Genomic DNA, 21,153 nt, shown 5'->3' with positions numbered 1-21,153 from the left:
TAGCTTATCTTTTCTCCCGACTTGCCTGGTCGTTCTGATGCTCAGCTTTTAAGCTAAGGTAACCCAGCCTTACAGGTTTCTTGTAGTTTGTTCCTTAGTAAAAATGGCGGTAGTGATAGTGGTAGTGGTGTCAGAGTCTCTATGCATGGATTCTAGGTCATGTGCTCTGGCAATGCCTTCGCTTATAATTCCTATGACCGGGAATTCTGCGCGCTGTATGCTGTATATCTATCAAAGATGTCGGCTATTTTTTTTCTTCTTCTTTTGAATTTGGATTATTACCCAGGCCGTCGCCTTGCGTGCGGCTATTAGATGACACATATTCTAATACCGAAGTAGCAAGGTCTTGAAGTAGTAATGTCTGTCGAGCGAAGGGCGAGCATTGAGCGATAGCCACGGGTTTAGGACTTATTCCATGTAAATCTCCCCTACGAGTGGTCAAGGTACGCAATGAAACTCCAGAAACGTGCTGGGCTGCGACATGATCCAGAAAAAAGGACCCTGTCTTGCCCTGCCCGGTTGAGCCCTGTTAAGCCATGCTCGCTCCCAAAAAAAAAGCTAGCTTCCCGCTTCCCGTTGCCCTTTAGTTGAGAGGTAAATCTAGAGAATTATTAGGTGGTAGCCTTGTAAGTGGCCTTTCATTCTGCTCTCTGCACTCTGCATTAGAAATCATAATTCATTAGATTCAATCTATGGGAGTAGCCGTATCTGCCGTGTCCGCCGTGTCCGCCGTATTACTTCGGAGCTCAACCTTACATAGAGACTTAAGAGTTTAAGGAGTGTTTTCTCCACAACGGCTAGTTTGGCTCGTAAGATCCATCGTCAACTGCTGAATATAGCGAATAGCCTAATAGCGCCGATATCTTAAAAGAGCCAGCCCTACGAGTCGGCGGGTTACGGTAGGTGTGGAGAATTGAAAGCCATCGCTGCTTTTACTCAAGCGCGCTGGACGCGAGATAGGTTAGGTAGGTACTTGTGTTAGGTACTTTTGTGCGCTCTGCCCTACATGTAGGCAGCAAAATTCGGGCAAAATTAGGGAACTCCGTCATGCTTTTACTTACATAGAAATACTGCGTATATGCATATCGTAAAGCCCAGGAGCGCTGCGAAAAACCCCTGCGACCATGCAGGTAGGGTTGCTGCCAGCTACTAGGTACATCAGTCACAACTTCCATTTTATATATATAATCATAGACGTACCAAAGTATTTATAATGTATATTTTATAAACTACCTAAGTACATACCCCAAGCCCTTTCTTATTCAAACCCCCTCCAAAACCCCTCCCCCCCTGTCCTGAACCCTTGTTCACTCGTGCGAGTATTGTCTTTACCGTACTCCAGCCCATGGATCGCCCGCTACTTCCTTCAGATTGAGGCGCTGCTCTGCCCTCCTCGCACTGGCCCCAGATGCGCAAACTACAACACCCCCCCAACTTCCAGGCAAGGTTGTATTGAAAGGGCGGACGCACAATCAGGTGCATTCGCAATCATATGCCTGTCTAAGCTGGACCCATGTTCATGGGAAGTACGTAGCTACGTATATACAAATGTACGTATCTACGTACATACCTAGACACATGTAAATGTATCTGGGCTTTCAGGTACTCGGGTTGCTGTGGCCTTGTCATAGAAGCATGGGGGGGCTGCAATCCTCCATCTCGAAGGCAGCTTCCATGGACCATGGCTGAAAGGGCTACTTCTATATATTTGATTCCTTCCTCCCGCTTCAGAAAGTTCATATGTCCCACCATCTCGGTTCGACAGCAACTTAGTTCTGAAGTAATCATAACGAACTACCGTCGACGTTTAACCGTCTCATCTCACTATATATCTGTCACTTACTCGATATCGTCATAGCAATATCAAGTCGACCACTGATAGATACACTCTTCACAATGTCAATGTACGCCATGTCGCAACATCAATACTCATATCCACCCGCGCCGGCGCCGAGGCAGTACTCGGCACACGGGACCAGCAGTGCTTTCTCCAGCTCAGCCAACCCTGATGAGGATTGGACCAAGATATCGGACCTTGCCGAACGCAGGAGGATACAGAACCGAATTGCCCAGCGCAACTACCGTAGGTTGCGACCAGCTTTACTTCTTTTACCAATAACCGAGTAACCTAACAGTTTCTCTAGGCAAGAAGCTCAAGAGGCGTCTGGAAGACCTCGAGAGGCGCGCCGGTACCTCGGACGATGCATCTTCTCCCACGGGAAGTGACAAGCAGTCGCAGTCCGGTAGCACGCGGAATACCAAGAAGACGAGTTCCTCTAAGGTGCAGAAGCCCACCGCAGCTCCGCACAAGGCCGTCCAGCCTCAATTTACACCTCCGATGAACCATGACGACGAAATAATATTTAGCCAGTCGTATGACGACCGAGAGCGGTCTCACACGCCGCCGTTCATGCCCTACTCGGCCTATCCTCCTCCCGACGAGATGGTTCTACCCCCGTACAACTCGGCTCAGCCTTACCATCACCCAATTACAACCGGCGAAGGCTATCCCAGCTACATAGCTGCGAATGTTCCCTGCACGCTTCCTCCCATGACACACTTCAATGATGCTATCAAGAGGGAAGCGACATATCCAGAAGAGACCATGTCTCCGTACATGAACTACGGCTTCGTACCAGGAATGGATGTCCACGGCCAAAATTCGTACGACCACTCCAACCCTCATGTGAGTCCTGTGCGCGCTTACTCCCGCCGAGAACCTCGTAGCTGATCGGTGTTGCTAGACTCCACCGCTTTCACACTCATACGAACACTCGGCGAACTGTTCAGAGTCCGGTTATGACTACCCGACAACACCTCTCTCAATGCCGGGGTCTCCCGGCCTCGGGCAACATCGTTCATAGCTCATAGCTCATAGCTAGCTAGGGTGTTGAGGTATGATAGGACACGAATGCACGGCCGAGAATAGGGACTTTGGAGGGACGGATTATATTTTATCTCGGACATGGCGGGGCGAGATATCTTACATGGAAGACGAAGGGCTCGTCTCCGTGGTGCATATTGTTGGTTTAGGGATATCCAGGTGCAGCGCGGTGTTTATTTGACGGAATTTTGACATGACCTTAGATGATACATACAAAGGGCTCTCCCGAGCTGAAACGAGGATATTAGCGAATGGAACAAGGATTGGCACGAACATGTCCAGTTTACTGTGTAGGGAATGCAAATATTTTATCATCCTTATGGCATTTCAATATCTCCATTACTTAGTAAATGGAGTTTCTAGCTTCGCTCTCGGAATACTAGCAAAAATCGAAAGTTAATTTTACATATCAATTCTACTTGCGACAGACTGTAAACAAGAAGCCTCGTGAATGGGTTAAAATGTATGAGACTAACAAATGGCATGGGAGTGGTACCGAATTATCGAATAGACGCGACGAATCTGGCCGATCCTTTTTCTCATGTCGTATCCGCCCAGACAATGCGCGGCACAATTACCACTTGGTTACGACCATCCTTCATCCCGCTCTTCCCCCCCAATCGGTCGTGCGACGTAATCGTACAGCTCGTGACCCGAGCAGGGAGTTAGCTCCGAAAGCTTTACGCGAGTTTCGAGTTCTCGCGCATTGCTACGTCCGTGTTCCTTTTTTTCGGGCCCGGTTTCCGTCACGTGTTGAATCCTTTGTCGTATACTGGTTGAAAAACTTGATAATGATATTGATAGAAGTTGAATAACTATATTGCAATGATACCCGACTTTAGTTTATTTTTATTCTATTTTTTGTAATAAATGGTATTGACACATTGACCTGATATGATTATGTAATCTTAATTATGCTATTAATTAACTCTATATGGTGGGTATTCGCAAACATTATAATACTAAGTATTGGTTACTACTTAACTAGTTAGTTAGGTAAATAAGTACTTAATATATACCTACCTATCTAAAGAGAGTTTCACGTATGCGTCTTTATATTTATATACCTTTTGAACTACATAAAATGGTGTCTTTTTATATCATATTTTCATTTACATCTGCACTCATTCCAGCTTTAACATGCAAACACACCGCAAACGGCTTCTCCACCACCGAAGAAAACCAAGGAAAAAAAAGAAATGATACTAGATATACGCTATATACGCTACGTGATGTGCTAACCTTGCCGCATTGGTATAACCACTACCCAGATCAAGATTAGGTTATGAGACAAGTCCCTCTAAGCTCAAGACTACGTGTGTGCACTGACCTTGTTCCTGAGCCTCAATGCAATGACCGATCTTCACCGTTTGACCTCACGTCTCCATTCCAAGACTGCTGCCGTTGCGACTTGACCGCTGAAAGCTCTGGATTCGGTCTAACAACGTTGATAGCAAACTAATCTTTGGCCGCTGAGTTAAGTAAGGGAGGATCGCTCGAAGCTTATATACATATATATATATACATATATATCTCTCTTTATATACCTATACGTAAGGTATTATATAAACGCCAAGGAAAGGGAAGGACAAAGAAAAATCTGATAGCTATGTTTTACCTCTTTGGCGGGTATAAGTAAGTTACGGCCCTTCGAAGTCATAAATATTGTATATCCTTTGCCCCTTCTCATATCGTACTGATACTCATCAAAGGCTATGGAACGAGCACGCCTGGTGCCCATCCGACGACCAGGTCCGCGGTGGCAAGAGCCATAGCCTCTTTGTATGCTCTGCTGATTCGACCGTGGCCACGTTTAGTGGAGAATTGGATATCACCGCCCTTGGAGGCGCCGGGTTTGCCTCGCAGCGGACTGTCGACCCCCAGTCTTGGGACCTACTTGATTACAAGGGGCTGAGGATCGGCGTAGCCAAGAGCGACGGGAAGAAGTACACGCTTGTTCTTAAGGACGAGATCCCGTCTCATCGCGAGGATGGTAGGGAGGAGAGCACCGTCAGCTGGGAATACGACTTCGTGGCCGGCGACGAGTCGGAAGTAGAGGCCTCTTGGGACGACTTCAAGCCCACGTATCGAGGACAGCCGAAACCAGATGCTGCCCCTTTGCGCCTGGATCATATCAAGCGGATAAGCATCATGATGCGAAGGTTTGTCTTGTGTCTATACGCCATTTTTTCTTTGTCTCGCATCGCTAAAAACTTATCCCAACAGCTTCTTTGGCGAACAGGAGGGACCCTTTAGGCTTGATCTCAACTATATCGTGACTATTAGACCAGAGGCAACCCCGGAGGAGAATTAAGGCATGATTTCTCTACTTTTGGAGCTTGAATTACCGTGAGATGGAAGAGCGAAGAGCGAAGCCAGTTGAGAGGTTGATTTAGTGTACTGCTCACCTCAAGGGGTCTAGATAGATCTCTAGATAAAATAGTAATGCATGCTGACTGACCCTAGAAATATTTTGAGTCGGTCTATGTTAACGTGGGACTATTCCTTGAGCATTATTAATATGAAACGTAAATCTGAATAGTTAGGTACATCTCTGGGACCCCAGTGGGCATCACTTCTTCGAGTCCTTCACGATGGTTAATGTGCTAGTCCAAGCTAGATCCAGGCGCATTATTGTCCAGTCTAGAAGATCCTTTCCTCAAACCATACTTAGGTACCTAGTCATAAACGATAAAGGAAAAACAAAGTCCTGCTAATCCAAAAACTACAAGTGAGTGTGGCCCACTGATGTTTTTGTTATCCTTGGAAGAACGGTATCGAGTTCCGTCTCGTGGATTACGGATATTAACGGCATATACCTGAACAGCTATAGCTGCGGAATTCCCTACCTTTTCGGTAGTTAGGATAGTGTGGGGTGTATTGCCTTACAGAAATATTTGCACATTTTGTCAGCGGACCTTTTTAATACCGCTGATTCGTCGAGTGTCTGACGTGCTATCATCATAGGCTAACTACAGAATTGATAAAATGACGCCTTCTATTTTTCTATAACCCTAAATAGTCCGCGGATCTCAGGAGAAAGTCGGGATATCCTGAGCCCTATGTCCAAACCCCATTATTTTCGGTAGGGAGAGCCCTTCTCAGTCTAGATCCTGCAGGTGTCCGCATGAAGATAATGTGCGCACCCGGTGGCAGGGTCCTCTAGGAGTGGCGACAGCCGTATAGACTCGACGCCCCGGCCGTTAGCATATAATTCTTTGGTAGTGCTGCTGTGACACGACATATTAGAAACCGGCGACTTGGGGAACTGTTGAATGCATGGTCTTGCGTCTGGAGAACCGTCATATGACCCTCAGGAGGGTTGGTATTTCTTTGTCGACCTCCTAGTTCCTGTTGATAATGTCTTTAGCAGCTGTTCCGTTGAGATATCCCTATTTCCGGTGTCTCTATTCTATCTACCTTATTATCACGCCGCAACTAGGCGCCTACCAACATCTAGTATAGTATACGGGTCCAGGCGGGAATTCCATACCAATTAGCTGGGGCGGCGCCGTCGCCGGCAGATACCCAACGTTAGGTGCAGACTGTTGGGCTGACCAGGAACGGAAGCTTGCTCACATTGAGCAAAGCCTGGTCCACACGGGTTGCCACACACGCACGTCTACATGCATACCTACCTGCACCAAGGGTACATAGCTAAGGTTCTTACCGTGTCAAATCCACATGGAAAGTGACAACTGAGCTGTGGGCCGTTCTGCTGGGGTCAGGAGTTTCGTCGAGATGGAGGTGGCCGATCGAGCAAGCCGCATTGACTAGCTTGACCGTCTACAAGCGAACTATCAATGCCGAGAGCACTATTCGAGGCATATCCATCTAGACTCCCAGTCGTTTCCCATCGCGCCTAAAGAATATGTACGTATATTCCCGTAAGTAGCTGGCGGATGCGAGGCCTCGAACCTTCGGCATGCTTCTTCCGATCATGCATGTTATGAGCGGATAGAATGGAAATATAATATACGTACGGTACATACCGCCTACTTACTTACGACTGCGTTTGGTCGATACTTATAGAATTGGGGCCGAGGCGGCGTCTATCCAACCAGCATCGACGTGGTCAAGCAGGTGAAGAAAAAGGGGGTTCGAAAAAGGAAAAGGAAAATAGATAGAGAAGAGGTTATCACTAAGGGGTTAGTACTCAATCCTTGCAATACTCTCATCTGGAACCGGCTTCGTCAGCTTTGGAATTGGGCGGGCCAGCTCCCTGGGTCCGGCTTACGCGCGAAGTACAGTAGGTATTAGATAAGATAGATCTGCTTTTTCCTCGAACCTATCCTGTCCATGGTTCAACCCCCTCATCCATGTTCCATGTCGATAGGTACTGAAGGTGCTGAGTAAGACCACGGGAAACCTCGTGTCCCCCACGCATCTATGTATACCAACATATATATTAGCATATACGTATTATACAACCCCCTTCGCCTCGTTAGGAGGAGAGTGGGTTCGTGGGTTTCGCGAGAGGGGGGTACTCTGAAAGAGCATGAAACAGATAAACCATCTCAGGTCGTAGGTAGATAGGTCGAGGCGATCTACTACATACCTAGGTACCAGGGTATTTAGGTACCTACTTCTCTCATAGGCATCCAAACGGTTATGAGGCGCTCAGGTATCACTCGAATGTCGGAAAGGGGTTCCGAGTAGCCTTTTCACGGCTGTTCGCAGTAGTGCACAGGGCTCGAATACAGCTGATTCCACGTTCCGGATCACCGGGATGTCAGCAATACATACATACATAAATTAAGAACGTTTCCCGGACAGTTCTGGCCGCAGACCCCAGCCTCTGCATATAGATAACTACCTAGGGCAACATAGTCTTGTCCCTGTCCCTGTCCCTGTACATACCTACAGTATGTACCGCGATCTAGAGACGAAAATGGATGAGCAGGACGTTAACGTACCTTAGTAATAGTAAAGCGGATAATGTGCCTGCCCGTCTGGGCTCCCGAGGCTATGAAGGGGTTTCCTTCGTGCCCGCCGACCAAGACGAAGCGGCTCGTATACCCGGAGCATTTATTACAATTACGTGCGGAAGTAGAAAGCAAATTATATATAAAACACCAATCAATCTGCAAAGTCGATGAGTCGCTTCTATATACATGAGGCACATGGCTAGAAGGCTGTTGAGGAATCAGTAGCTTGCACTAAGAATACCTTTGGGTAGCATTGTTGAAACTGCTATTATAGAAGAAGAATTGGCGGCCTTTACATGCTGCTCGAAAGACTTATTGAATCTACGTGGGATATATATACTATACTAAAATAAAAATAAATCTCACTCTTCGCCTGAGGCAAGTTTAGTCCGAGTTTGGACTGTCAGTACTTGAATTGGCACGCTGTGATGAGTTAGCTATGTACATATGTAGCCCCTTCTATCACCAACAACACAACAGGCAGAGATCGGCGTTTCTCTTCAACAGGGTATGCGTAGCTTTTAGTATGTTATATCATCAACTTTTTGCTCTTATAATGGTGTATCTGTCCTAACATCTGCTAAGTGGGCATCTATAGCATCTAGCTTAGGCTGCAGACGAAGCCTGAGAATATTAGATTTGCTAGGAACAGAAATATAGGTACACATATAATACAGTTGACAGCTCTTATATGAATTATATACTATTTTGGTATTTGTTGCCCTTTCAAAAGGCGTTTTAGACGCATAAGTAAAAGCTGTTAAGCCTTTTCTTGTCCCTTCTTTACCATCTCCAAAGAGCGCCGATATTTGTCCCTAGTCTGTCCATTCTACCATTAAAGACCGTAAGCATATTTCCGCTTTTCCCATAACGCCCCTAAGCTTTTGAGGCCGAACCATGTCCCCCTCATGAATTGCACCGATCCCGCACATGATGACAAAATAACCCAATGATATATATAATGAAGTAGTGATGTTAGTATAGTATATAAGTGACAGTGGCCACTTCTGGTCAATAATCGTTAACATCATTAATGCATGACTTCCGCTGCTCGAACTAAGATAAATAGACTTTCATAGGGATAAGCTTTCTTGGAACTATTGCTAGAACAGAAAATGAAATAGGTTCGCACAAGACTCTACGCAACGTCCAAGTCGATAGCGGCGGGCTTTTGCTTGGCTACGACATCAGTGTCGGTTGAGAAGTCGGTTGAGAAATCGGCTGATACGTTATGGTCGTCCTCACTTTCGCTCACTGCAATCCGAGTTAGTTGTTGTTTTAGATCTAAGTAAATATGCAAGCTGAACGCGGCTTAGCATCTGGTCGATTGGGTTTAGATCGGAGACGCTTTGTGTAGTCCTAACCACGACTGACTGGATAGTGACCAAGGGAGGATAAATACTCACTGCTGCCATAGCCGGTGTCGGTATCGATGCCCATCCCAACAACACCACGGGTTACGGTCAAACATCGTTCAATCATCTGGCGCCGAACTTCTGGCTCAAGTCCACAGTCTTTCCCAGTCCATATCCGCAGTGTGCCCGAAAGACGCTCTAGCGTATCAGCGCAAGCTTCTGCAGCAAATTCATGACTGGCAAGTCGGTCCATTAATTTGAAAGTAGCGGTGTAACCGAGCAATCCCATTTCACTGATAGGGTGGATTTGATCGATTACACCATAGATATCCACAGGCTCTTCAGGGGGAGAGAATTTTTGAAGATGGGCGATGGCCATGGCACATAGGAGAGCAGTGCGCATCTCAGTGGTCATGACTAGCGAAGGCGGGAGAACCTTAATAGGAGCGGGAGATGATGGCGCAGTACGGGTAGGGCTGCCTAATGGACTACTCGATGAGAGTATTGGGGTTACAGGCCCAATAGCTTGCAATGCAGCCATGATGTTGATGTTTCGTTTCTCCTCAAAGAGTAGCGCACGTGTAACTAAGGCACGATTTTGGGCGATGGATCCAATCGGGGCGGTTCTAATGGCTAGCGACACGTCATCTTCGACTTGCTGGACTGTGTCCGCATCATCCTCTTGCGCTAGAAGACTATTCGTAAGTGCACCTTGTAGCGTCATGTTTGACCACCAGGCTGCAACAGCATCCATTGGCGAGCGGACTGCTAAGTCGTCTACTACGGTATCCATACCGTCAATGATTCCAATAGCGTTGTAGTCGGTTGGGCGGTTCCAGGCGAGATTATGTGCCCTTTGAACGATATTTGGATTCAGGACCATATCACAATCTTGCTCAAGCAAGGCAGCTAGGTGATCAGGTAGCTCGTCATCAGATTGTTCCTGGCCGCCACGGCGAAGCTGCGTGAGGAGTCTGTGTAATTGTTTTGCCTCATTCCATTTTGCTCGAGCCAATTTAGATGCAAATGTGTTAAAGATACCAAGCTGGATACCAGAGAGACCAACCTCCCACAACAGAACTCGAATGTGGAGCGCCTTAAGCATCAATCGAAGTGGTGTGGTGGGGAGAGTTCCCGAAGCGAGCAAGGTTAGAGTCAATCGGCTCTTGCTGATCTCGACATCTCCTCCGGCTAGTTGAGCATCTAGGGCGATTGCCCATGCCTTGACACGGGCAAGCTCTTCGTCCTCCGTAAGACCTGTTAGCATCTGATAACCATGGATTCCGATGAGATTCCTTAGGCTTAGCTTCATTGTCTTGAGACCAAGCGCGGCAGCCTCGAGGAAGAAATTGTGCCGTGGGACCCAGACTGTCTGGATGGCTGTAAGCCATGCTTGACGACGCACGTGAATAGGAGATGCTAGAGATGGTACTGCTTTTAGGGAAGCTTGTTTCTGCTGTTTGGAACCCTGCACACTTGGTGGCCTACGTTCCATGAGCGAGGGGAAGACAGCCCACCAAATACTACAGAGCAGCAATGCAACCCTGATAGAATATAATACCTGCGCACCTTGGAAATGATAACCCATAAAGTTAATATTCAACGACGATGTAAGTATACTGAGAAGATGTATGGGCACGGCGAAGAGACCACGGCCCTCTGGCGTCTCGTTGTTTTGCTCGTTCTCCCGAACGGCCTCCAGAAGCATCAATCCGGCTAGGGAGCCAACCATCAACTTTCCAAAGTAAGGACCAGCATTCTGCCAGCCTCTTGCTTGAATGTGATGTTGTTGCTGTTGGATTTGCTGCTGACGTATCAAATTGGGATTGTGGTTACCACCAAACGGCCTTGGCGGTACTGGATACGGCTGACCCGTCGCCAACTGGGCGGCAATTATACGCTTCATATCTTCAGGTACTTGTATCATACCCTGGGGGTCAGTCTGACCCGATGTGCCCATAGTTGAGTTACCGTAGCCATTAGGCTCTTGCGAGTATTGTATAGGCGTAGAAGGCGTCGTTTGCTGTAAGGGACTGACTGCGCCGTTCATCGCACCCGCCATAAAGAGTTTCTCGAAGGCAGCTATTCGCTGTTGCATGGCCGAGTTCTCATCGACGAGCCGAATATTCCTTTTTTCCAAATGCCTAATATACTCGGTAGCCTTGCTTAGGACCTATGCGTCAAGTTTAGTTACAATATCCAGTGCATAAAAGATCGGTATAGACAAACCGTAGCTTTATTAAGTTTGTGTGCAGGTGTTAAGCCGTGCAACTCTTCTCTGTCCTCGGTCGTGTCCTCGCCCCTCGCGCTCTTTGACATGATGCGTAGACTTGGTACACTATCTCGCAGAGCTGCAATCTTATCATTGAGATTGGTGCGGTATCTCTTCTCAATCATGTTGTGAGCCGTCTTTTTCACTGGCTGGTGGCTATCAAGATCGTCATCATCGTCGTCGTCAAGTTCCACTGACGACTTCCGCTTGCGACTATTCGACTTGGAGCACAGGCTCTGATCCTCGGGCGACGATATGGAAGAAGACTTGTAAATCGGGCCGGCTGAATCAGGACTCGCTTCGCTCTTAGGGGAACGATAGTGAAGTTGGGTTGGCATAGCAATATTCTGCAGTTTTTGGCGCTGCTCTTCGGTAAGGCCTCTCGGACCCGCGCCGTTCGGTCGAATCTGTAGCGTAGTAGTGGTCACTACCGGGCCTACGGTCGGCAGTGGATTCGACGGACCGGATGTCATGGAAGACGGGGCCACTGCGGCGGGCTGCTGCGGCGGCGGTGGCTGCGGAGTGAGGCCATGGTCCAGTTCGGGCTGCTGACCTAGATTCCACTCGTCTTGGTAAAATGCATTAGTGTCGTAAGTGTCATAAGGAGGAGTGTCTTGAAAGGTCCAATTAGGTTCACTGTAGAATTGCTGGTTTCCGGTATTGGAGTCGGTCAGCGTCGCGTCCCCATTACTTGGATTATTGCCATCTTGGTAATACGGGCCGTTTGGATCGTCGAGACCAAAGATGTCAGAGGGCTCTTGCTGGTCCGTCATGGTGGCACTGGTGCTGGTACGATCATGAGATGCAGGTGTGGTTCGACATCAGCAGGCACCACAGCAAGTCTTTCAGCCGCTCTTTTCCAGGTCAAGACAAGCGAAAGGAGGGGGTTTGCATATGGCGGGAACGACCAGGGGTATTGTCGTTGGGATGACCTGATCGTACGGCCTGGAATAGTATAGTGCGCGTATGGCACCGATGGATGAATATGAAAACGGATCGGTTGGTTGGCTCACGCAATCGATCTTGAGGGTATATAAGCCTAGATGGGGAAGGCGATAAAATGTTGTAGACACAGGGGAATTTGTTCGACTAAGATTGTTGTTCGGGGTTGAAATGGGACAAGCAGAATGCGGAAATGCAGAATGGGAAAAGACGGGAAAAGCTTGCTTTGCGACGCCAAGTCTCTCTCCCCGTTTAAAAAAAAAAAGGAACAGCACTTTAAGAAGGCGGAGAGGGGATAATCTACCCAAGGCTATTAGGTAGTGTACGCGAGGTCTGGTAAGGTCTAGAGGGTAGACGTCGGTTTTTGCTAAACTAACGCCCTTCGTTGCCCTTCTGCCGTAACTTGTAAAGGCGTTATTAATTATCTTATTACCTTGGACTCGAACGAGTGTTGGTGGGCAACTCCTGTCGCACGCACACGGCGAGATTAGAGATTTGCTTTTTCCGAGATCTTAGAATCCGATAGGGCGGGAACGTCGACAAAGCGCGAAAAACCCAATTGCGAGAATGTAAAAACGGGGGAATTCTTGATGGAGGCTTGAGAGAATCATACGATGGACGGACGGATTGATGGAATAAGCGTATGTAGCATATGTAAGTAAAATCGATCGGGCTCAATCGTTACGCTCAGACCTCTTAACGAGCCCTACCTTCCTTGAACCTGGCTTAACCTGGCTTAACCTGGCTGAACCTGCTTTGGAAGATCTTCGGCTTACCCGTCTAGGCCTCACTATTGGTGGGGAACTATGGGGATTTCTGGGCCATGTGCCACTAGCCACTGATAAGTCTCCAAGTACGTAGTGGTTCAGCCACTTTCCCTAGGTTCGTTCCTAGGTTAGTTCTCTTATTCAAGTATAGCGGCTACCTGCACTACACATATTGTGTAACAGATTACGTCCGTACCTACCTAGGTCTAGGTACCTTACTTTATTATGGTCCCTTCAGCCCTTTGTGATATTGTACTAATTGTGCTACACTACTGCCCGCATGTACTAATCGCCTGTAAGGTACCTGTATTTAAAGTAGCCTAACCTTGTTGTCAACGGGTGGCTGCTCACGATGTTATATCATATTAATTGCATTGATTAATAGTCCGAATGTTTGGTACAACTTGAGAATCAGGTTCTTAGCAAAACAAGGCAAGCCATCACAGAGATAATGAACCGCTTAGGAACTGCTTAGGAACCGCTTGGGTCCGTCAATCAATCGCCCAGGTTTGATTCCTACCCGAGGTTGGTTCCAACCAATCACAATTACAACAGAAGCCAACGCTTGTAATGAGTACGAACATAGTACTTGTTCGGTTCACAATAGTCCAAATCCTAACATGGCCCACCGTGAGAGTAGCCTATCTTCTCTTCCCCTATGCTGATTTCTTTTGTACTTATGCGAATTTATATGCACATACATTATTATAAAGTAAAGGAGATGTTAGGTAGTCAGGGTTGCATAACTTATAATATGGCTAGGAGAAATAAATGCACAGCTAGAACCCCTAATGCGAATTAACGCCTCCGATTTCAAAAGTGGTATATATAAAACTATAAACAACTGCTTTAAACCAGAAAGTAAAGACCCTCTACATCACTCATTAGATTTTAAAACGTAAGAATCCATCCAAGACGCCAGGGTGATAGACTCAGGTCCTTATCAACCCACCCAGACCTTTCGTTAAACTCCCACATAAGCACATGTCTACCACACTTCGTCATCACCCTTAACCATTTCCATTGTTGGTGTCTTAGGCTGCAGCTGTTTCATCCTCTTTCGGTCCGCTTTAGTAACCAACGATGGCGTGATAGGAACCACGGGCGAGAATGGTTGGTATGGTGAGTAGGGCACTGGTGCGCCGGTCCACGGTGTCCTAAGCCCCGAAGGCGATAGGGGGAGACTCCTTTCAAACGTTGTTTGCTTGGTTGTCTGTGCCGAAGGCGAACTGAGAGAAGGCTCGTAGGCTCGTAGCGGAAGAGTACCGCCAGTTCGGATGGCCGAGGGAGCATTTGGCCGCGAAAAGGATCGATGTTCCGGTCCGGGCGAAGTTGGGAACGTCGCCCCGGGTTTCGGGGACGCTGGAAGAGAAGGGAAACGGTTAACGCCTGGCTTCGGTGATGAAGGTAGACCAACGAGAGGCGCGGTAGACCGTTCTGAAACTGCCGACACCGGGTCAGGCTCGGTGTATTGCGAGTTGCTCCGCAGATGACCTAACCGTTCGTCAATGCTCTGCGTACTCTCTGGAGAGATATCCGGTGGAGTGATAGGCGCTACTGGTCCGTGCTGCCTGCTTGCCCGCGCATATGGGGCCTGGTCTGTCGGAACTGGGGGTGGAGATGCCGGTGCGTAGTAGCGGGGAGGAATTACTCTCAATTCCTCCTCCTCCTGGCGTGGAAAGGTGCCTGACATAGGCGTCATAATCGGAGATGAGATACTGATGCCTTTAACATTCTTCTTTCGGGGCGATTTGAAAGCGGAGAGGATAGAAGATGCTCGGGACTGGGGCTTTTCTGCTCCAGACTGTGCAAGATCAAGGCTCGCAGGCTTATTCTTGCTCCTCTTCAAGATACCCTGCTTCGGAGTCTGCTGTTGGGGAAGCGGTACCGGTAGCTGGTCCAAAGTAACGCCTGCTTCTTTCGCAGCCTCTTGCTCTAGTACAAGCTTGTACATTTCTTCCAGCTGCTGTTGCGCCATCTTGCGATCTGCTGCAACGACTCGCGGATCGACTAAAGGATTTACACCAAGTGTACTTGTAGAATGAAGTGAGGGAACAATGTAAGGGCTCGTCGGACTTGTCGGGCTCCTCACACTTATCGGTGTTGGTGGTGTTGGGTAAGAAAAGTTCTTGACAGGCGATTTAGGCGGATCGAGACCGTACTGAGGCTGGCCGCCAGCTTGCCCAGGTGGTAAAAAAGCGAATTGATATGGGAACTGGCCTTCTAGGTCTTCCTCTCCTGCTGTAAGATGCTCACGACGTTTCTTTGCCAAGAGAAGTATAATGACAGCGACTACAACGAGCGAAAAGGCATATGATCCGACTATGCCACCAATTTGCGCGGGAAGGTAAGATGTATCTCGAAGGGCTCCAGCCGAGAGGGAAGGACCGTCTTCAGGCGTTGGAGCCGGATCAAAATAGTTGCTTTGGAGGTCTTGTATTACAGAGGCAGAACAAAAAGGAGCGAACGTCGGGAAAAGAAGAAGCAAGACAAACTGAAGCGAGGACGGCGTGCTATAAAGCCCTAGTTGCATTGTGTGTGACCCAGATCTTCATGAGATATACTATATCCCGACTCCTTAGTCAAACCTCCTGGCGGATCTATCGAAACACATTCTGATGGAAATCCGACAAGGTAAGACGCAGAGTCGGGAGGACAAAGGGTATATAGCGGCTGGTGATGTTCGGCAGTGTGTCGAAGTGGGCCGAAATGTACGATGCTAACAGGAGCAGACAGGCGCTTTGGATGTGAACTGGCTTCTCACTCGTCAGCCCCCCTCCAAGCACTTGGCTCCATGCATAATAGCCCCCAGAGAAAGCGCCCAGTGAGGGTGACAGATTGCCATATTCATATCTGTAGAAGGCAGTGGTAAATCCCGTTCTTCCAATTCTGGTTGGAGGACAACATCGTAACGACAGGGGACTTAAGCGCCGACGAGTTAAGCGTCACGGTTGATTGGGTGCGGATTCAAGCAACATCACCCAACCCCACCCTTCAACCCTTCCCCTTGCGCTTCTGCAGGTCACTCTGCCTCTGTTCCCGCCGATTGGCTAGACTAGGTTCATCTATACCGACAAGTTTGCGAGGTTTGAACCCCGACTATGCTACGCACATCAACATGAACGAATAAAATAGCAACCATATGCCTCAACCTAGTCTTAAAAGATGGTAATAAAAGGTGAGAGCCATCCCCTTTTAGTCTCGTCACATCTGTGACATTATTAAGTCTTTGAACGGAATCCTCTTGTATCACGATTTTGGTATAGTCCCGTGAAGTGATTGGCATAGGTTACAATGAAGCGATGTGTAGCTATAAGGTGGAATTGTTTGGTGAAATATGTTTCTTGGGGTCGATGGTATGATTGGCCGATAGCGAGAAACAGAATTGCCTCCCCCTTGATACTAGTTGGTGATGCAATTGTTGATGGATGGAGGGCAATGTAAGGGAAGAAAATAGCAGCGGGCAGAGCGGGACAACTTCGAATCGGGAACGGAGACTTGCCAATTTGGGGTCTAAGCTTTTAATTTTATGGAGCATATTATGTATACCTACCTTAGCGCGCGGGGGGGGTCTTTTAAAATGATTACAGCGATAATGTCAAGGATAAAAATATGTCAGTAAATATATTAAAAAAATGAAATATTTTTATTTTTGAAAATAATGGCTATAACGATATTATATGTAAAATAATATTTAAATATAACATATTATTATTATAAAAAGTATTTTTTATATAAAATAATAATATAATAATATTGCATATATAAATATTTTAAAATATGCAATCATTTCGAGGTGTAAAATCATTTCAAAATTCGAAATCATTTCAAAAATTACCCCCACAAATTTTTTTTTACGTACCCAAGTAAAGGTTATATAAAAAAAAAACCAATATTTTTACATAATCATTCGAATGACTCAATCAAATGGCCTGGCCACCCATTTGATTAGGTGATTCGTACTAAAACCTTAAAAATAAAACCTTAACTTTAAGGTCATACGTTCGAGCCCTCATAAAGGCAGCCAACCCCGACCGAAAATTTCAATTTTTTCATCTTTTTTCAACTTTTTAGTCCCTTTTTGGCTTACGTAAGCACTATTCAAGCCTTACTTAAGCATGTTACATAATCAACATAATTTTAACTTGAAATAATTACACATTAAAATTATGTCATACTTTCAAAATGATTTCAACTTGAAATGATTACATATTAAAATCATGTTATGTATATAAACCCATGTTTATTACATAAAGATTTTAAGGTTCAAAAATATTATGTATATAACCCCATGTCAGGTCATTGACATATTTATTAAATCGACATATATTCAACTAAAAATTATTTCCTTTACACATTCAGACCAAAATGATTTCAAAAAGGTGATATTATTGCTGTAAGCATTTTTAAAGACCCCCCCGGCGCGGTAAGGTACCTGGTAGTTAGGTACATGTATGTAGGTATTAACATAACTCTTAGTTATATGGTAATTACATAATTACATAATACAGTTCATATGTACATAATCAGGTAGCTAACATCACCTGACTTGGCGATCTGCAGATGATAGGGTCAATCCTTAACTAGAAGCTTTAATTCCCAACCAAAAACTGCCCGTCGCGTCTGCGTCTCTTTAGACGCGTTCGTTCGTATATCTAATATAACCTGGCTAACCTCGACATAGCCTTAACGTTGACGTGACCTAAAATTTAAGAATACTAAGGCCCAGGTATATAATCTGCATACTGATTAAATGCTTGGCACTTCAAATTTATTGTTCTGATGAGCGAGTATCTCCAGCCATGCCGGGTACCGAGGGCAATGATTTATTCAAATCGCTGAATAAGGCACAATCCCGTGCTGTTAGCTCCCGCGCACCGACAGTTGCTATATTGGCTGGTCCGGGTAGCGGCAAGACACATACTCTTACCTCTCGTGTCGTTTGGCTCATTGACCATGTCGGAATCCGACCATGCGATGTCATCGTCGCGACCTTTACTGTGAAGGCCTCTAACGAGATGAGGATGCGCATCGGTCAGGCGCTAGGAAATGGTCGCGAAAAGAAGATTGTATTGGGCACCTTTCACAGTATTGCTCGCAGATATCTAGCTACATATGGCCAACGTATTGGGCTGGATCCCAAGTTTGGCATTGCAGATGACTCAGACTCTAGGGCCATTATCAAGCGTATCTGCAAGAGGTTCGATGTTCAAATAGATCCTGCTATGGCACGTGGTTGGATTAGCAAGCGCAAGGCTAAAGGAGTTTCCGATGAGCAAGCCGGCAAGACCAAAAAAGGCGATGGCATAGAATCTAAGGCCTTAGAGCAATGCTATCAAGAATACCAGACCTACCTCGAACGGTCGAATCTGCTTGATTACGACGATCTTCTTACCCGTTGCGTCGAGCTCCTTCGCAAATGCCCCGATTGCGTCCGTAATATCGAGACGGTCTTGATCGACGAATATCAAGATACGAACGGAGTGCAGTATGATCTAATGAAGCTTTTTGCTCAGAAGAATCGATGTATAACAATAGTTGGCGATCCGGATCAGAGTATCTACGGTTGGCGATCGGCAGAAATAAGAAATCTCCATCGCCTACTTCGTGACTTTCCCGGTACCGATGAGATATCTCTCGAGGAAAATTACAGGTCATCAAGCTCCATTCTCGACGTGTCCTTGAGTGTCATTCAGCAAGATGAAGAAAGATATAAGAAAGCCTTATTGCCAATTCATGCCAAAGGTACCCGGCCAGTTCTTCGTATGCTGAAGAGTTCTACGGCAGAGGCAGATTGGATCGTCTCGGAAATTAAGCGGATTAAGTTAATGTCTGGGAATATGATAAATTCTGATGATATCGCGATCTTACTTCGGTCTGCCTCGTTATCTAGGCACATAGAATCTGCTCTAGGTAGGGAAGGTATAGCTTACAAGATGGTCGGTATGTATTATAACAATCGCGTGTACACGTCTACGTTATTCTTCTTACTAACGTCGAGCTTTTAGGAGGTTTTAAGTTCTACGACCGGGCTGAAATTAAAACTATTTTAGATTACTTACGAGTAATCTATCAGCCTGATAACAACGATGCTCTTGCGCGGATTATGAATGTACCAAAGCGAGGCATCGGCGATGTAACAGCCAGGTCCCTTCTGGAAGAAGCCGAGCGCAACTCTATAAGCCTCTGGGACTTACTGCGAAAACATTGTCGAGGTGAACGAACAGCAAAGACGACCATTAGGAAACAAGCAGAGCAAAATATCAGCGGCAACCTTATTAAATTAATTACTAACTTGCAAAGTAAGTTGCAACCGGGCGAAGGAACTCCCGTTAGTTTAGTTGAAATCATCAACCAGTTACTCAAAGACCTACAATTTGAGAAGCACCTGGAGGAGACGCATGGACCCGAGTATGAGTTGCGATGGGCAAATGTTCAAGAATTTGTGAGCCTCGCTGCGGAGTTTATGAATCAGGATAGGCCAGAAGAAGAAATGCTTCCGGTTCTTGAAGATACCCAGCAGGCGTCAGACGACGACGCACTAGCACGATTCTTGGCGAATGTTTCGCTAGCCTCCGACAAACAGACCGATGATAAAGACAATGATGGGAAGCATCAAGTCACAGTTTCTACAATACATGCCGCAAAGGGCCTCGAGTGGCCTGTCGTCTTCATCCCGGCAGTCTATAAGGGATCTATACCGCATATGCGGTCCGATGACGACAAGGAGGAGCGTCGTCTACTATATGTAGCAATGACCCGAGCCCAAGCTTTACTATATCTTAGCTGCCCTTTATATTCTTCCGGCGGAAATAAAGAAACCCTCCAGGTCTCTCCTTTCGTTGAAAATCTCCCTTCCTCGACCTTCCTCAAGAAAGGACCGTCTCTTGACCGTCCAATCATGTCGGAAATAGCTAGGATATTAAGAAGGGAACTGCCCTCAGAAAGTGCCATTTACAAGGGCATACCAATGATGACAGCTATAGAAGATAATCTCTACCCAGTCGATCCGAGCCAGGCGCAGGAATCTTCTAATGCCTCTGAAAACGGGCGCGGGTATATCCAACGTAAACGGCAGAAACTCAATCACACAGGTGCTCAGATCGCCGAGGAATCAATCGATGGTTGGGCCGCTCCGTACGCGACGACAATGCAGAGATCTTCTTCATTTACAGTACCAGCTTCAGCACCGCAACCAGGTTTTACGACAGCTGGGGCTCACTATGCGAGCGTTGGTGAAGCTAAGACAACCAAAATTCCCGGAAAGGCCCTTCAAGGGCCAGCAACAAAAAGGCCTCCAGCAAACCGAGCCCCTTCCCAAATGAGTCTAATAGGTTACGGATACGGTGTGACGAACCATGACAAGTCTAAGCAACTTGATGATATCTTAATGGCCGTGCCCTCGAAGTCAAGCCAACACGTAAGATACCCCCCTCGTCCTTACCACCTTTCCAGAGGTAGTGGGCAGCGCGCAGGATCTCAGATAGCCTCGTCAGCCGTGGGATTGCGTCAGATACAACAAAATACCACCACGGAGCCTTGTCCACCAAGTCACAAGCTAGGCTCCGCAAAATTATCAAGTAGACCTCCTACGAATAATCAAATAATAAAGGAAGAACCACCGCCAAAGCCAAAACAATATACCTGTTTCTCAAGCTCGCCAGCTAAACCGCAACCGGCAGATGAGCCAGAACCCGCTGAAAAGGAAAACGAGGTGCCAGCGGAGGAGCAGACGCGTCCCGCGAAGAGCTTTCACGCCACAACAGTGAACTACGGGCCGAGCGTTGGGTGGAGAGGTGGTGGTATTCAGAAACCAGCACCTCTAGGACGAAATGGAATTACCCCCATGGATCGTTTGAAGAGGCCCTTCAAGTTGACTGTCAAGCGACCTAACGTAACATAGATATACACATCATTAGAACATAGAGAGACAGTCAGCATAGCAAATTAGCAAAAATATTTTTTTAATTTTCTCAATATATTAAGGTGACTGGGTATTGCAATA

General features: G+C 46.8%; 5 protein-coding genes across 5 annotated transcripts; 3 read left to right on the top strand and 2 right to left on the bottom strand.

Annotated features, from left to right (window-relative positions):
• Positions 1–1,896: 1,896 nt before the first annotated feature.
• Positions 1,897–2,864, top strand: GL218_07293 (uncharacterized protein; the record flags this gene model as incomplete). The annotated part of the gene is made up of 3 exons (XM_033584042.1): positions 1,897–2,083; positions 2,145–2,686; positions 2,745–2,864. The coding sequence occupies 3 exons, from the start codon at positions 1,897–1,899 to the stop codon at positions 2,862–2,864; spliced, it is 849 nt and encodes a 282-aa protein (XP_033432675.1).
• A 1,629-nt stretch (positions 2,865–4,493) lies between these two features.
• Positions 4,494–5,198, top strand: GL218_07292 (uncharacterized protein; the record flags this gene model as incomplete). Its single annotated transcript, XM_033584041.1, has 3 exons — positions 4,494–4,519; positions 4,597–5,046; positions 5,111–5,198. The coding sequence occupies 3 exons, from the start codon at positions 4,494–4,496 to the stop codon at positions 5,196–5,198; spliced, it is 564 nt and encodes a 187-aa protein (XP_033432674.1).
• A 3,752-nt stretch (positions 5,199–8,950) lies between these two features.
• GL218_07291 (Sterol regulatory element-binding protein 1) lies at positions 8,951–12,212 on the bottom strand (the record flags this gene model as incomplete). Its single annotated transcript, XM_033584040.1, has 3 exons — positions 8,951–9,066; positions 9,219–11,340; positions 11,397–12,212. 3 exons carry the CDS (start codon positions 12,210–12,212, stop codon positions 8,951–8,953), a joined length of 3,054 nt encoding a protein of 1,017 aa, XP_033432673.1.
• Positions 12,213–14,136: 1,924 nt separating this feature from the next.
• Positions 14,137–15,681, bottom strand: GL218_07290 (uncharacterized protein; the record flags this gene model as incomplete). The annotated part of the gene is made up of 1 exon (XM_033584039.1): positions 14,137–15,681. The coding sequence occupies one exon, from the start codon at positions 15,679–15,681 to the stop codon at positions 14,137–14,139; it is 1,545 nt and encodes a 514-aa protein (XP_033432672.1).
• Positions 15,682–17,950: 2,269 nt separating this feature from the next.
• On the top strand, positions 17,951–21,051 carry GL218_07289 (ATP-dependent DNA helicase srs2; the record flags this gene model as incomplete). Its single annotated transcript, XM_033584038.1, has 2 exons — positions 17,951–19,091; positions 19,157–21,051. The coding sequence occupies 2 exons, from the start codon at positions 17,951–17,953 to the stop codon at positions 21,049–21,051; spliced, it is 3,036 nt and encodes a 1,011-aa protein (XP_033432417.1).
• Positions 21,052–21,153: the final 102 nt, after the last annotated feature.

Source organism: Daldinia childiae (assembly GCF_008694065.1).
Source record: "Daldinia childiae strain JS-1345 chromosome Unknown Scaffold9, whole genome shotgun sequence".
Classification (NCBI taxonomy): Eukaryota; Fungi; Ascomycota; class Sordariomycetes; order Xylariales; family Hypoxylaceae; genus Daldinia; species Daldinia childiae.
This window is presented reverse-complemented; position numbering and strand designations above follow the sequence as displayed.